The sequence below is a fragment of the Pyxicephalus adspersus genome, chromosome 5, assembly GCF_032062135.1.
Source record: "Pyxicephalus adspersus chromosome 5, UCB_Pads_2.0, whole genome shotgun sequence".
Classification (NCBI taxonomy): domain Eukaryota; kingdom Metazoa; phylum Chordata; class Amphibia; order Anura; family Pyxicephalidae; genus Pyxicephalus; species Pyxicephalus adspersus.
Window position 1 is genome coordinate 122,267,829 of NC_092862.1, and position 12,297 is coordinate 122,280,125.

Genomic DNA, 12,297 nt, shown 5'->3' on the forward strand with positions numbered 1-12,297 from the left:
TATAGCTTAACATTTCACTTTTTTGTTGATCAAGTAGAAAAGGCTAAAACCCATGAAAGTTTATTTTTTGCTGGATGAATCTCAGTAGGTTATTTTTCTTTTGTTTGTAGAACAGGAAATGAGAAGGTATTTTGTCAAGGGTGAGGTCTTCTTAGACAGTTTGAAATGCTAAAATTCCTTATTTCCTATCTTTCCTGACTCAATTTCAATGATAACCAAGACAAACAGTGTGGGACAGTTTATTGCCCAAATGAGTACACTGACAGCACTAAAAACACTACTGAGGTTCTAACCCTGACTATTTTTATACTGTAAAGCTGAACTAAGCATAACATCTTTAGGGCACTGATAATGTGACTTCTGTGCACACTCACTAATGTTACATCCTGGCACTCATGATTCATGCTCAGCACTCTACAGATGCCTGGAGTAGACCAAGCCTGTATGCAGATTCCCAGCAGTGTGTGTGTGTGTGTGTGTGTGTGTGTGTGTGTTAGATATATTACACATACACACATACATACACATACATACATACACACACTCATACACAAATACATTGCTATAGGGAAATACATCATTGGAAGGAGCTCAGGTGCTATGTCTTGCACTACGTGGAACATTAGACTTAGACATGAGCCTTTGACACCTGAGTGCCACCTTCTATTTTTTTTTTTTTTTGTTTTGTTTGTTTGTATGCCATCGTAGGGCTAGGACAAGCCAGGTTAGAACAGTCACCCAGCGCTGGAAGAAGTATGTACCTGCTTCTTTACAGCAATTCAACTTTCCATCAGCCTGTTGTTTCCTCTTACTGTAATTTCTCTGCAGATTTTGAAGTTATCGCCTACAGAATGCTAGCAGTAGAGATTATGGCACCAGGCAAACAGTTTTGTCACCTAATATTTGGCAAAATTTGCCACAATCAATTACAACTCCTTAATGCTGCAAGAGACATCTTCATACAAGCTAAACTGCCTAATAATGCTTTTATATCACAATACAAACTAACATCCTAGTAATTCATGGTCTTTTTTGCTTAGCAAAATTACCAATAATATCATACATGGCACCCAAGAAGAGTTTGGGTTGTATGTTGGGCCCACAGATTCTATCTGTCTGAGCAGAGGCCTTCTAAACATCAAATATAAAGTGTATGGGGAGAATTCTGCACCGATGTAGTTTAACCACACAAAATTACCATGATTCGTGCACCTTCATCTCCATCTAGTGGCGACTGAAAGAACAGCAATTCAAATCTGTTCCCGCTGCTAGTGTTCATCATGCTGTCAGGTACTTTATTCAGCAGACTAAGGGCCATTTCAGGTCCAATGTGAACAGCAGCAATCAGGCTCAGCCACGCTCCCAATCGTTTGAAACCAATCTTGATTGGTAAGCATTTTTTGCATTTCAATGCAGCAGATGATGGCGAGCGTTCAAGAAAGTGACAAGTTGTTTTTGTCCATGTAGTTGATTCTGGAAGAACTGCACCACGGCTGCAACTGCAGTTGTGTGCAAATGCTACTACTGGGTGCGCAGCAGCAGTTTGCCATACACCCGGGAGTGGCAAATGTGGTTTTTCATCACAGCTATGAGGGGGCAAAGCTGATTTTTAATTTAATTATGAGGATAACTGCACATCATTGCTGCTTGTCGTGTTTTAAGGAGCCCAAGAATGGGGGGAAAAAACACTTTGCCATGTTTCAGAATAAAATGTTTTTAAAATAAAGTTACAATCTACTAAACCAAACAAGGTGCAAGCCAAAAGTTCCCAGAAGGATTCTGTCCTTCTTCAATAGAGCGCGAGAGCATGCTATGCCGAGACATCCCTAGATGCCACCTCCAGAATCACTAAGGAATTACGCTAGGTACACATGTGCAATATTGGTCGTTGGAAGCAGCCGATTAACGTCCAATCGTTCGATAATTGTTAACAGAAAACGTGTACAACAAAAGGCCAACGACACCGATGAACGAGGAATTTCGCTGAAAACGAACGACCGTCCTGGCGGATCTGATTGGGCGACGATCGTTCATTATCTATTGTGTGAATGGGTATTCAGTGATCGTGGACTGTTCCGTGATACACTTTCTCCAGTACAGGTCACATCCAGCATCATTCAGATTATGCTATATAGTGTGTGTACATTACTGGTGGATTATCTTTGAATAATCGTGTTGTTACAACATGTACAGAATCATGCACCATACGATTGTTCAAAATAATCATGCATAATCGTTGATCTGTCGTTAGTCGTTTGTTTTCTAATGATAATTAATGCACGTGTGTACCTAGCCTTAGTCCAAGACTTGTTGCAGTGGAAAGACGTGCATGTTTACATAATCATGTGAAAATTCTTTCAAACTGGGAAACACTTTACCAAATTTTAAAACAAGCATTTAGTGACAAAGCTTTGGGTGACACTAATACATATGAGTGGTTCAAGTGGTTTAATACCAGCAGTGTCATTACTATAGATGAAATTAGGAGGAGAACACAGGACACACTGAAGGCAATGGCAGAAACTGATTTCAATGGGTACTTTCAAGCATTGAAATTACTCAAGGACTGGTGCATCAATGCAATAAGAGGCTACTTCTGTAATAATAAATACAATCCAAGAACTTTTGGTTGGCAGCTCAGGTGTAAATGTGGTAAGTGACAATGCAAGAGCTAGTTTTTAGAAAACAAAAAAAAAGAAAAACAAAAAGTGCCTGATAATATTAAAGAAATTACCCAAAAGTAGGTGTGTTTAGCCCACCAATAGAAATGGCTGAACTCAGCTAGGGCTCCTGTGTGAGACATTGCTGCTGAGGTAAGGACAGGCAATCAATGCATGTGTAAGGAAACCCTGGGAGTGTGTCCAGGACTGGTAATTCTTGATTGAACAAGGATCCAAATAATTCAACATGTGACCTACAATCAGGTCCGCAATCAATGTTTGCATTACATTTATATAAATTTTAGGTCACTAACTTGCCAAGCAGTAGGGGTTAAGAAGACAGAACCAAAGCCTATGTATCCAAATCCAATTCCTATCCACAAGATTTTTATTTTTTAAAGATACAGAATAGACTTGTAGACTTGTCCCCTGGTTCTGGCATTAGACAAGACCTTGCCACACCACCTTTGCACTTTCTGAATTCTTAGCTTCTATCGTGCCTGATAACCAATTGGAGAACATTAAACAAATCAGTGTTTACTGTTCTTAACTTAACAAAGAAGGCCTGTACCGTATATGTACAGGACAGTCATATCTGTTCATTACATATGGGGGCTCTACTTCTTACTTTGCACTGCAGCTCAGTGACAGTTTTGCTTCTCTTCCTCGGAAATGAAAATCTGTGAGTTAGAGGTGAACTGTGTGTTTAATAAAACCTGTTAGAGAAGCAAGAAAGTTGCCACTATTAACCCATTCATCACACAACTAGCTATCTGACAGCAACCTCGTCTCTCTGGCTTCTATTTCTTAAGGCCCAGTTAGAAAGGAGTGGTCATTACCATAGCCATTTTGCTTTACTAAAAGAACACAAATATTTATAAAGTACAGCAATCATTCGCTTCAGAGTTTATTTTAATCAGTTTAATACAATTAATACGGTGTGGTAAAAAGCCAGAAAAAAACAAAACCAATTAGACTAAAAAAGTGTCCAACCTCTCTCCCAATTACAGCTATAAATAAGCCCCTTTACATGATCCTTTAAATGACACAATATAAGTTCTCAGTTAAGAATTTCTGATGTAACTTAAATTTTCTGACTAAATACTTCACCTGATTTTCTGACCAGTACAAAATCCAGTGGGTCAGAACAGCAGCCACACAAATAGCGTTTTCAGAAATGGGTTAGTAATTGCAGCCTCTATATTTCTCCTGACAGAGTAATTGCACAAGGAAAACTCCATTTGGTGCCAGAAATGTTTAAATGTAATTACAAAAATATATAAAACGCCAGAGAGACAGGCTGACAACATTGTATAACTTTTCAATGGGACTACAGGGTCAATTAAAAAAGCTGAACGATGGCATGAATGATGAAGGTCTGTCATAAACTTTACTCCAAATGGCACTGGCAAATGTCAAATTTCCTAAAAATAAAAAGGAACACCCAGCTTTGAACATTCATTGAAGCAACAAAATGAATTCAGTTTGTCAGATAGTTCCAAGTTTTAATACTGAACATAAGTATTCCCCTTACTGCTAAATTTACATGACAACAAATACTAACCATGAATGAGCGACCCATTTAGCCATTGGATATAGTAGCTTTTTGGGAAAGACAAGAGGATCTCATTGCTGATAATGGAGAAAGGGAGAAGCAGCACGGCACCAGCTGAAACTGCCAATGTGAATGTACTAAGAAACAGCCTGGAATAGAAATACAAGTGTTAGTTGGTTTTAAAGGTAAAATTAAAAACAGAATTTATTGAAACTATAAATTTGATCTAGTGATTAATGAACATCTGAAATCCAACAACTGCAATCCTACATTATGCCACAAGAGGGAGCCAAATACCATGATCCAGACTTAGGCTCCAGTGAGCACAACAATCCAAAACCAGTTCTGATTCACTGTGGTATGAAAATTATAGCTGTTTCTGAAAAATTGATCTATGAATCCTTTTCTTGTGGCCCTGTGTTCTCCCCAGCCCCTTTTAGCTGGAAGTATCACTATCAGTATTTTTCAGTAAAGTTGGGTCCACCAACCACCTACAGCTTATTCCCACCTAGCTTTAAAAAAAAATTCTGGGGAGAACACTGGAACCCATTGAGGTACACAAGAAGTCTGGTACATGTGTGTTATAATACTGCCTACAGAAAGAGGGGACACAAACAGAAGAAATGGAAACAAAGTTTAGATAAACTCTGGATATTTCATTTTGTACCAAGGGAGTAGCAAGAGCATGAATATAAACAAAAGCAAAAAAAAGAAAAAAGTTAAAAATAGTTTAGACATTATATTAGCAGTAATTGGACAAAACAACACCCCCATTTCTGCTCCCAAACTGGGAACAAACACAAATATAGTGTGTCTGATTTGCAATTTGCTGGTGGTGTTATGGCCGACAGGTCCTGCACAATATAAACATCCTGTAATCCCATTTTTAGCACATGCACGCTCATGCCAGTTTCATATTCATAACAAAAAATGTGATGGCAGAAAACAAAAGATTTTGTAGAATGACAGTGGAAGTAGGAATACATGAATGTATGTAGCAAAGGACTGTATTTCCAGGAAGGTAAGGTGTGAATATATGGTTAGAATGCCTGAATGACAGTAACATGTAGCATAATAATAGCAGGGGAGGTAAACTGGAACAAACAGCGGTGATAACATTAAAAAATGTCAGAGGGGTCAGAGGAGATTGGGAGCTCAAATAGAGATGGTAACAGGTGGTTACCATCTCAGGGAGAGGAAAAATGTGGAAGTGGTATGGCAGATAGAACTGCAGCTCATGGCTGGGGAAGACAGGAGAGAGAAAATGTGGAAGAAAAAAAAACTGGCAGTGTGGCATGCTGTGAAAAGTAAGACGTGTACAGTGGGTATGGCAGAAAAGGGTGAGAGGTGTGCATTACAGAGGGGTAATTAGATAAAGCAACAGAAAGTGCAGTGGATAGGGAAAGCAATTAGGTGTCAGCAGGGCAATCTGTGTTTATGCCTTGTCCCATCCTACCTTCTATTACTTTGGCTGCACATCAGCAAGACAAAGCAAGCTCAGATGTAGCATTAGTGAGACTGTTGGACAGGGAGCTTGCAGTCTGTGGGCTCAGGGTCTGTGGGGAAATGTATTGCCTCATACAGGACCTCTATAAGTAGAATAGCAATAAACACCAAAGTAATTTGTTGGGTCATGATCAAGTCTTTAAGGGACAATGCAAAATCTGCAGTCATACTCAGAAGCAGCATACAGCCCAAGAGATATCCACTGCATTACTTTCAATGAGCTATGATGTGCTTAATCCAGAACAGTTAGAAGAATGTAAGCTTTAGCTACGCAAGACAACATTAACAGCTTGTAGCAGATAAGGGTCAACTGGCCAAAGGTGGCAAGATCACTGTAGGTTGGAAAACTTCTTGAAGCTGAACAGTGGGAGAAAGCCACAGAGTGCATGATTCCAAAATGCATTCCCTCAGCGTTTACCCCTTCTACAGCTAAATGCATGGGAAAAAATGCAAGGAGGCAATGCCAATGATTCCCGAGGAGTGCTCAGCAGGGCCATGTCCAGTTTGTCCCTTGACTTGTCTCTCGTCCAATTAACAGGGGTCTGAAGGGCAGTCTCTGAGGTCAGAGCCGAAAGTTAACTAAATAACTTCCGGGGGGGGGGGCCATATCGCGAAGGGATGAGATAATACTAATTCCAGCCTAATAGAAGTACAAAGAAATTTGCTAGAAGGGCAATTCTTTTACACAGCAGAGTTAATGGAAAGTCATCCATCCTCCTGGGCAGTTAAAAAAGAAATTAGACACGTTGGTGTCAGGGGGGGTTATCCTGGGCTGGCCTACACAGCTTACCAGTGTCCAATCTCCTATAGTAATAGACATAAACATTAAAAGTAGAATACTTTCTGTGTCCCTCAATGGGGGAATTTTTTTTATCCATTACATGGTTTTGTAAACATGCCCATTGTTAAGTCAGTTAAGTTCCAGAACCACTTTAAAATTTTATCAATGGACCTAATTATTTTGTATTAACTTTATGACTGATGTCTGCGATACAAACATTGGAAATTTACAATTTTGAAGCAAACAAAGCTTTTAATATTCAATTTGCTAAATATAAAGGTAAGAATGCATAAACATAGGGGAAAAAAAAGTATTTTTAAATAAAATTTGAACAATTACCATTCTTCAGAGAAAAAAGCAATAATGGGTGTACAGGAGGGGCAACAGCAAGCCAACCTCCATAGAAAGAAAGGATTTCTGACATACCATTACCCTCTCCTTTTTCTTTCTGACTGATTTTAAACTGTCCTGCATTTTGCTAGTACTGTACTGTAACATAAAGTGGCACCTGTAGCCCACTCAGTTGGACAGGCAGGCCAGATCCTCCAGGAAAGTTGGTTGTGTCTACCAGTACAGACAAAAGAGCATGTAGGAGATTCCCAGAAACAGGCCTAAAAAAGGAGTGGTGAAAAACGCCTCAGGAGGACAACTACCCAACAGAATCACTGATATCTATATCTACCATCCATGGATATCCGATATCTAAATCTTTGTGCTCATATGAATTCAACCAAAAAAAAAAACAAAACAACTGCAAGCAGCTCCCTCCAATAAAACAAATGTATCTACCTATTCCCACATATTTTGTTAAATATATTTAGTACACATGGTACACAAAGGTAAATACAGAGAATCAAAATGTTCTAACAATGGCAGTATACATAGTTTAGGTTTGCATCAACAAGCCTCAATGCACACCTTGACAAACAGGTACTGTGTGTCCCTAAATCAGCTGATTGTCATCAAACGGTAACAGAGCTGAAATTATCTACATACTGTGCGATTGTTCTATTTCTGTGTTTAAATAAGTACTTGCCTTTTCTTCCACTTAATGCACATTACCCTAGACTGTAAGCTCTTAGGGGCAGGGTCCTCTCCTCCTCCTGTGTCATTGTTTGTATATGTCTGTCATTTGCAACCCCTTTTTATTGTACAGCGCTATGTAAATATGTTGGCACAATATAAATCCTGATTAATAATAACAATATTAATTCAATATTTATGGTAAAGCAGTGAACTGCAATGGATACTTAATTCAAATGTGTTTTTCTCCAAAGGTAAGCTGTATTAATTAACATATTATAGGCGTGTTGGTTGGAGTGACATTTGGAATTAACATACCACACATTTAAAATGTGTTGTAGCACTTTGCAGTGATGCACAATACTATTTAATGTACAGTGCTGCGTAAAATGTTGGCGCTATATAAAGCTTGTTTATTATTAATAATAATATTAATGTGTGTTAATGCACCAACAATGTGTGTATCCTTAAACACTCACTCACTTTCCTAATGAAATCACTGGACAATTTTTTGGGTGTGTGTAAGAAGAGAATGTATACGTACGAAACGCGATTGACAGTAGCATCCTCATCCTCTTGTTCATCTGTAATAAAAAAAAAAAAATAATTGTACACAATTTAAAACAAAGCTGTTGATACAACTACAACAAAAGCACTAATTCCCCCATAATTGTCACTTTGAAATCAAAGTAAACCCCTGTTAAGAAACTAGAAAAAGCCGTAAAAGGTTTAAAAAACTGAAGAGAGATTGTGGTGCGCATGTTTAGTCACCTCCTGGAAAAACTTGAAGAGTCTTTGAAGGAGTATACACAGTGAAAATCTTGATGCAGTGAGGTCATGTGAGTATACGGTAACACTCATGGTAAACAATCTGCTAAAAGTACACTTCCACTTTTAGTACACTGGTCCTTTTAAACAAAATGAGAGTTCCAAAAAAGGGAAGTAAAATGTTGCCAAATCTGAAAATCCTAATATAATCTATTGAATCTTTATATTTTATTAGAATCTTAACATAATACATTTAAAAAGTCGATCCCCTATCTTGCGTGTGTGCATCTATCGGACTGAAAAAGTGCTAGCCGACAGTCCAAATCAGAAATTCCAACTCTGACATAAGAACTTTAGAAGGGTGGAAATTTTCTAGTCCTAGCATAGACAAACAGTGGCTGAATTATCACTTTTTGAAAGCCGCTTTATAATAGTAGAGGTCATTCATTCCCAAGCACCATTACAACGATAACCTGGAACAACCTGGATCAGCCTATGCTGTCTAACAAGATGTCTGCAATGCATTCTGAGAATGGAGAAAAGGTTAAAAGTAAGTCTATCAAAAGCTGTTTTCTTTTAAATTGTGTGTAACATTGAAAAATATGTTTAACTAGTCTTAAGCCATGTACACACATGCAATAGTTGTGTGTGTACAGTGCGCGTCATCCATCGTTCGAAACGGCCGTCCCGACAGATCCATGGACGATGGACGGTGACTGATCGTAACACAAGAGGAGAAAGCGCAGCAGGGTGCCGCTCCATCGTTCTTTCCCTCTCAAAAGAGTGGAAGGCGCTGTATGTACAGCACTTGTTCATACCTTTGAAAGGATAGTGAAAGATCCTTTCCATTAACAATTATTGCACGTGTGTATGAAGCCTTAGGTTCAACTTTTTAGTTTAGATTAACTTGAAGCTTTCACCAGTTCACAATTTTACTACATGGCAATAGTAGAACAAAAGATAAAATAACAAAAACGATGCTCCATGCTCCCTCCATTAGCCCAACATGTAAAGGCCTAGGCACTTGGATGACATGATTCTTGCTAAAGGGGAGAATCAAAGTTTAGACTCCCCGATCCTCCACTTTAGTAAGGTTATTATGACCAAGTACTTAGACCTTTTTTATTTCTTGTAGTCAGTCATGAAAGTAGCCTGAAACAGCATTTTTCCCCATAAAATAATATTAATAATATCAATCTTTATCCAGTGAATCCACAGTAAAACAAACGAACGGTCATCTAGATATCAGCATGAGAATGAAAGCTGGCCTCCAGTTCTTTCAGTACTGTGTAAATGCAACATGACAAAGACCTAATTAGGACAAAATTCCTAGAAGAACTAATGCTGGAAATTGTCTGGACGGAAAAGGTCTGTAAATCAGACTCCAGGATGACGTGAAACAAGTTTCTACTGAGAGTAAAAGTGTCTTATCACAAGAGAACAGTAGTAGTTACACTACCAGTACACTGTACCACCTATGGAAGAATAATGCTTTGGAAAGCACCTCTAATAGTTAAAAAAATGAAAATAAAAAATATATTACAACATAAACAGAATATTTACCTGCTTTTCTTTTGTATCGTGTGATGATGAAGTATGAAACAATGTATAAAATGGCAAACATAAGGAAGCAGATCTAAAAGAAAAAAAACAAAAAAAGATATCTTAAAATGTCTGACAAAAAACAATTTCATGCTCAAAGCAAACCTAAAGTTCATTTTTAAGTCATGAATCATAGTAGACATTTACCGAGACCATTTCTAGTTGTCCTAAATTCAATGGTGTACATATATACATACATATAATAACCATAAAACAGATATAATAACAGATAACATTAATATTTAACTATTGAAGGTATTTGAGTACCTAGGGAATTTGTATTAATTATAAAATTATATTTGGTTGCCCAGCCTTGTTTCTGTAAGTTCTATACAAACTGACATATCACATAGTGTTTATCACTACAACCCAACTATATTGATTTCATAAGATAGTAATATTACTGAGCATTAAATTATCTTGATTGAACATTTTTCTTTTATCGAATGATGGAATGTATTCTTAGGCTTATATTTAATGCATACATTGATACGGTTAGGTACAATGCCCTTATGTAATGTAACAGAATATGAGTCAACATTCAATTCATGTTCTTTATGTGTTACAGGATTACATTTTAATGCAGATGATATAACATGCAATTTTTACTATTTTTGTTCTCAAAACGTACTACAATGATGAAATAATAACGGTTTATAATGTAGATATATTTTTTGTTATTTTGTTTTGTTTATTCAGTATAAGTCTGGTACACTCAGCCCCCTGAGGAAGCTTTTGGGCGAATTGTGTCAGGATAAAGAGACATAATATTATTACCATTATTAAATTCAATGTGACATTGTACATTGACCTGCTGTATTACTTTTTGTATTATTTAGTTTAATTTGGGCTATGTCTAATAAAGTGGCTAATATAGTTCAACAATAAATAAAGTTTTCTTTGGAGTGTTTCCACTAAAAAGCCTTTTCGTTTTCCGAATTTATTTTAAATAGCATTAATATTAACTTGAAATTGAACATCATGGCCCACCCTCCACTATGGACTTAAGGTGCGGAATCATGTGAATGTGCTTCAAGGTTTCACATCTCCTTGGCTTATCAGCAAGAAAGCTGAAGTGACTTGTAAAGCAATTTGTAGGTGCTTGCTATAGTGTTCAGTTGCTGCTTTATTACATACAGAAACCTTTCATTTTACCATCATACTCCCTGAACAACAAGTAATAGGAATATGCATTGAAGTGGAGACATGAAATGAAACCTTGACTTTCTTCACCATGCTCCATACATGGAAGAGCTCATAAATAGGCCTACAGGTGCTAATCTTAGAGTGTAAAACTGTCCACAACTGGTACAGATATCACAAGATTTAATGAGGTAAGGTATTTGTACACATTTCAGTTTCACCATGGAGAAATGATTACACCTTTTATACATAGCACCTTCATTTCAGGGCAGCAGAAAGTTTGGGACAATTGGCTTCACAGATGTTTGTGGCTACCTCAGTGTGTTTCATTGTTTCATTAGTGCAAGAATTAGGATACCAATGGTTGCATCTACCATTTGGAGCCTGTAGTTGCCATTGTTAGACATGAGGAAAACCATTACAGACATCAGCCAAACCTTAGGATTACCAACTGTCTGGAATATCATAAAGAAGAGAGGATACGCTGGTGAACTCTGCAATTACAAAGGGCCTGGCATGCAATGGAAAACCTCCACTGCTGATGACAGAAGAATCCTCGCTATGGTAAAGAACAATCCTCAAATGCCTGTCCAACAGATCTGAAACAGTCTACAGGAGCCCGACGTGTCTTTGTCAGAGACTATAATCAGCAGAAGACTTTATGAACAGAAATACAGAGACTTCACTACAAGATGAAAACTAGTTAGCCACAAAAACACGATGGCCAGATTACAATTTGTAATTCTCAGAGTTCTGGACAAAGGGATTATGGACAGACGAGACCAAAATTAACCTTTATCAGAGTAATGGCAGGAGGAAAGAAACAAAACAGAACCAAGATCCAAAGCATACCAAGCTCATCTGTTAAACGTGGTGGTGGCTCGGGTGTGTATGGCTCCAACAGGAACTGGCATATTGATCTTCATTATTGTAACTGCTGAACAACAAAGTGTATAAAAACATCTTATCTACTCAAGTTCCAGTAAATGCCTCCTAGCTCATTAGACGGCACTTCATCCATCAACAAGATAATGATCCCAAACATATTTAAAAGGCAACACGGGAGTTACTCAAAGCTAAAAATTGGAAAAATCTTTAATGACCAAGCCAGTTACCAGATTTAAACCCAACTGAACAAGCCTTCCATATGCTGAAGAAGACGTAAAGGGAGAAGCTCCTGCAACAAGGTGGAATTGAAGGTGACAGTAGTAGAGGCTCGGAGGAGCTTCTCCAGAGAAGATACTCAGCACCTGATGATG

General features: G+C 37.8%; 1 protein-coding gene across 2 annotated transcripts in view; it reads right to left on the minus strand.

The window, feature by feature from the left end:
- LMBR1 (limb development membrane protein 1) overlaps positions 1–12,297 on the minus strand; it is a 78,008-nt gene that overhangs the window by 54,625 nt on the left and 11,086 nt on the right. For both annotated transcript variants that reach the window (XM_072412597.1, XM_072412598.1), the window contains exons 2-4: positions 9,857–9,929; positions 8,070–8,109; positions 4,225–4,364 (exon numbers count right to left, since the gene is read on the minus strand). In XM_072412597.1, the coding sequence (XP_072268698.1) occupies positions 4,225–4,364; positions 8,070–8,109; positions 9,857–9,929 (253 nt within the window). The remainder of the gene's footprint in view (positions 1–4,224; positions 4,365–8,069; positions 8,110–9,856; positions 9,930–12,297) is intronic.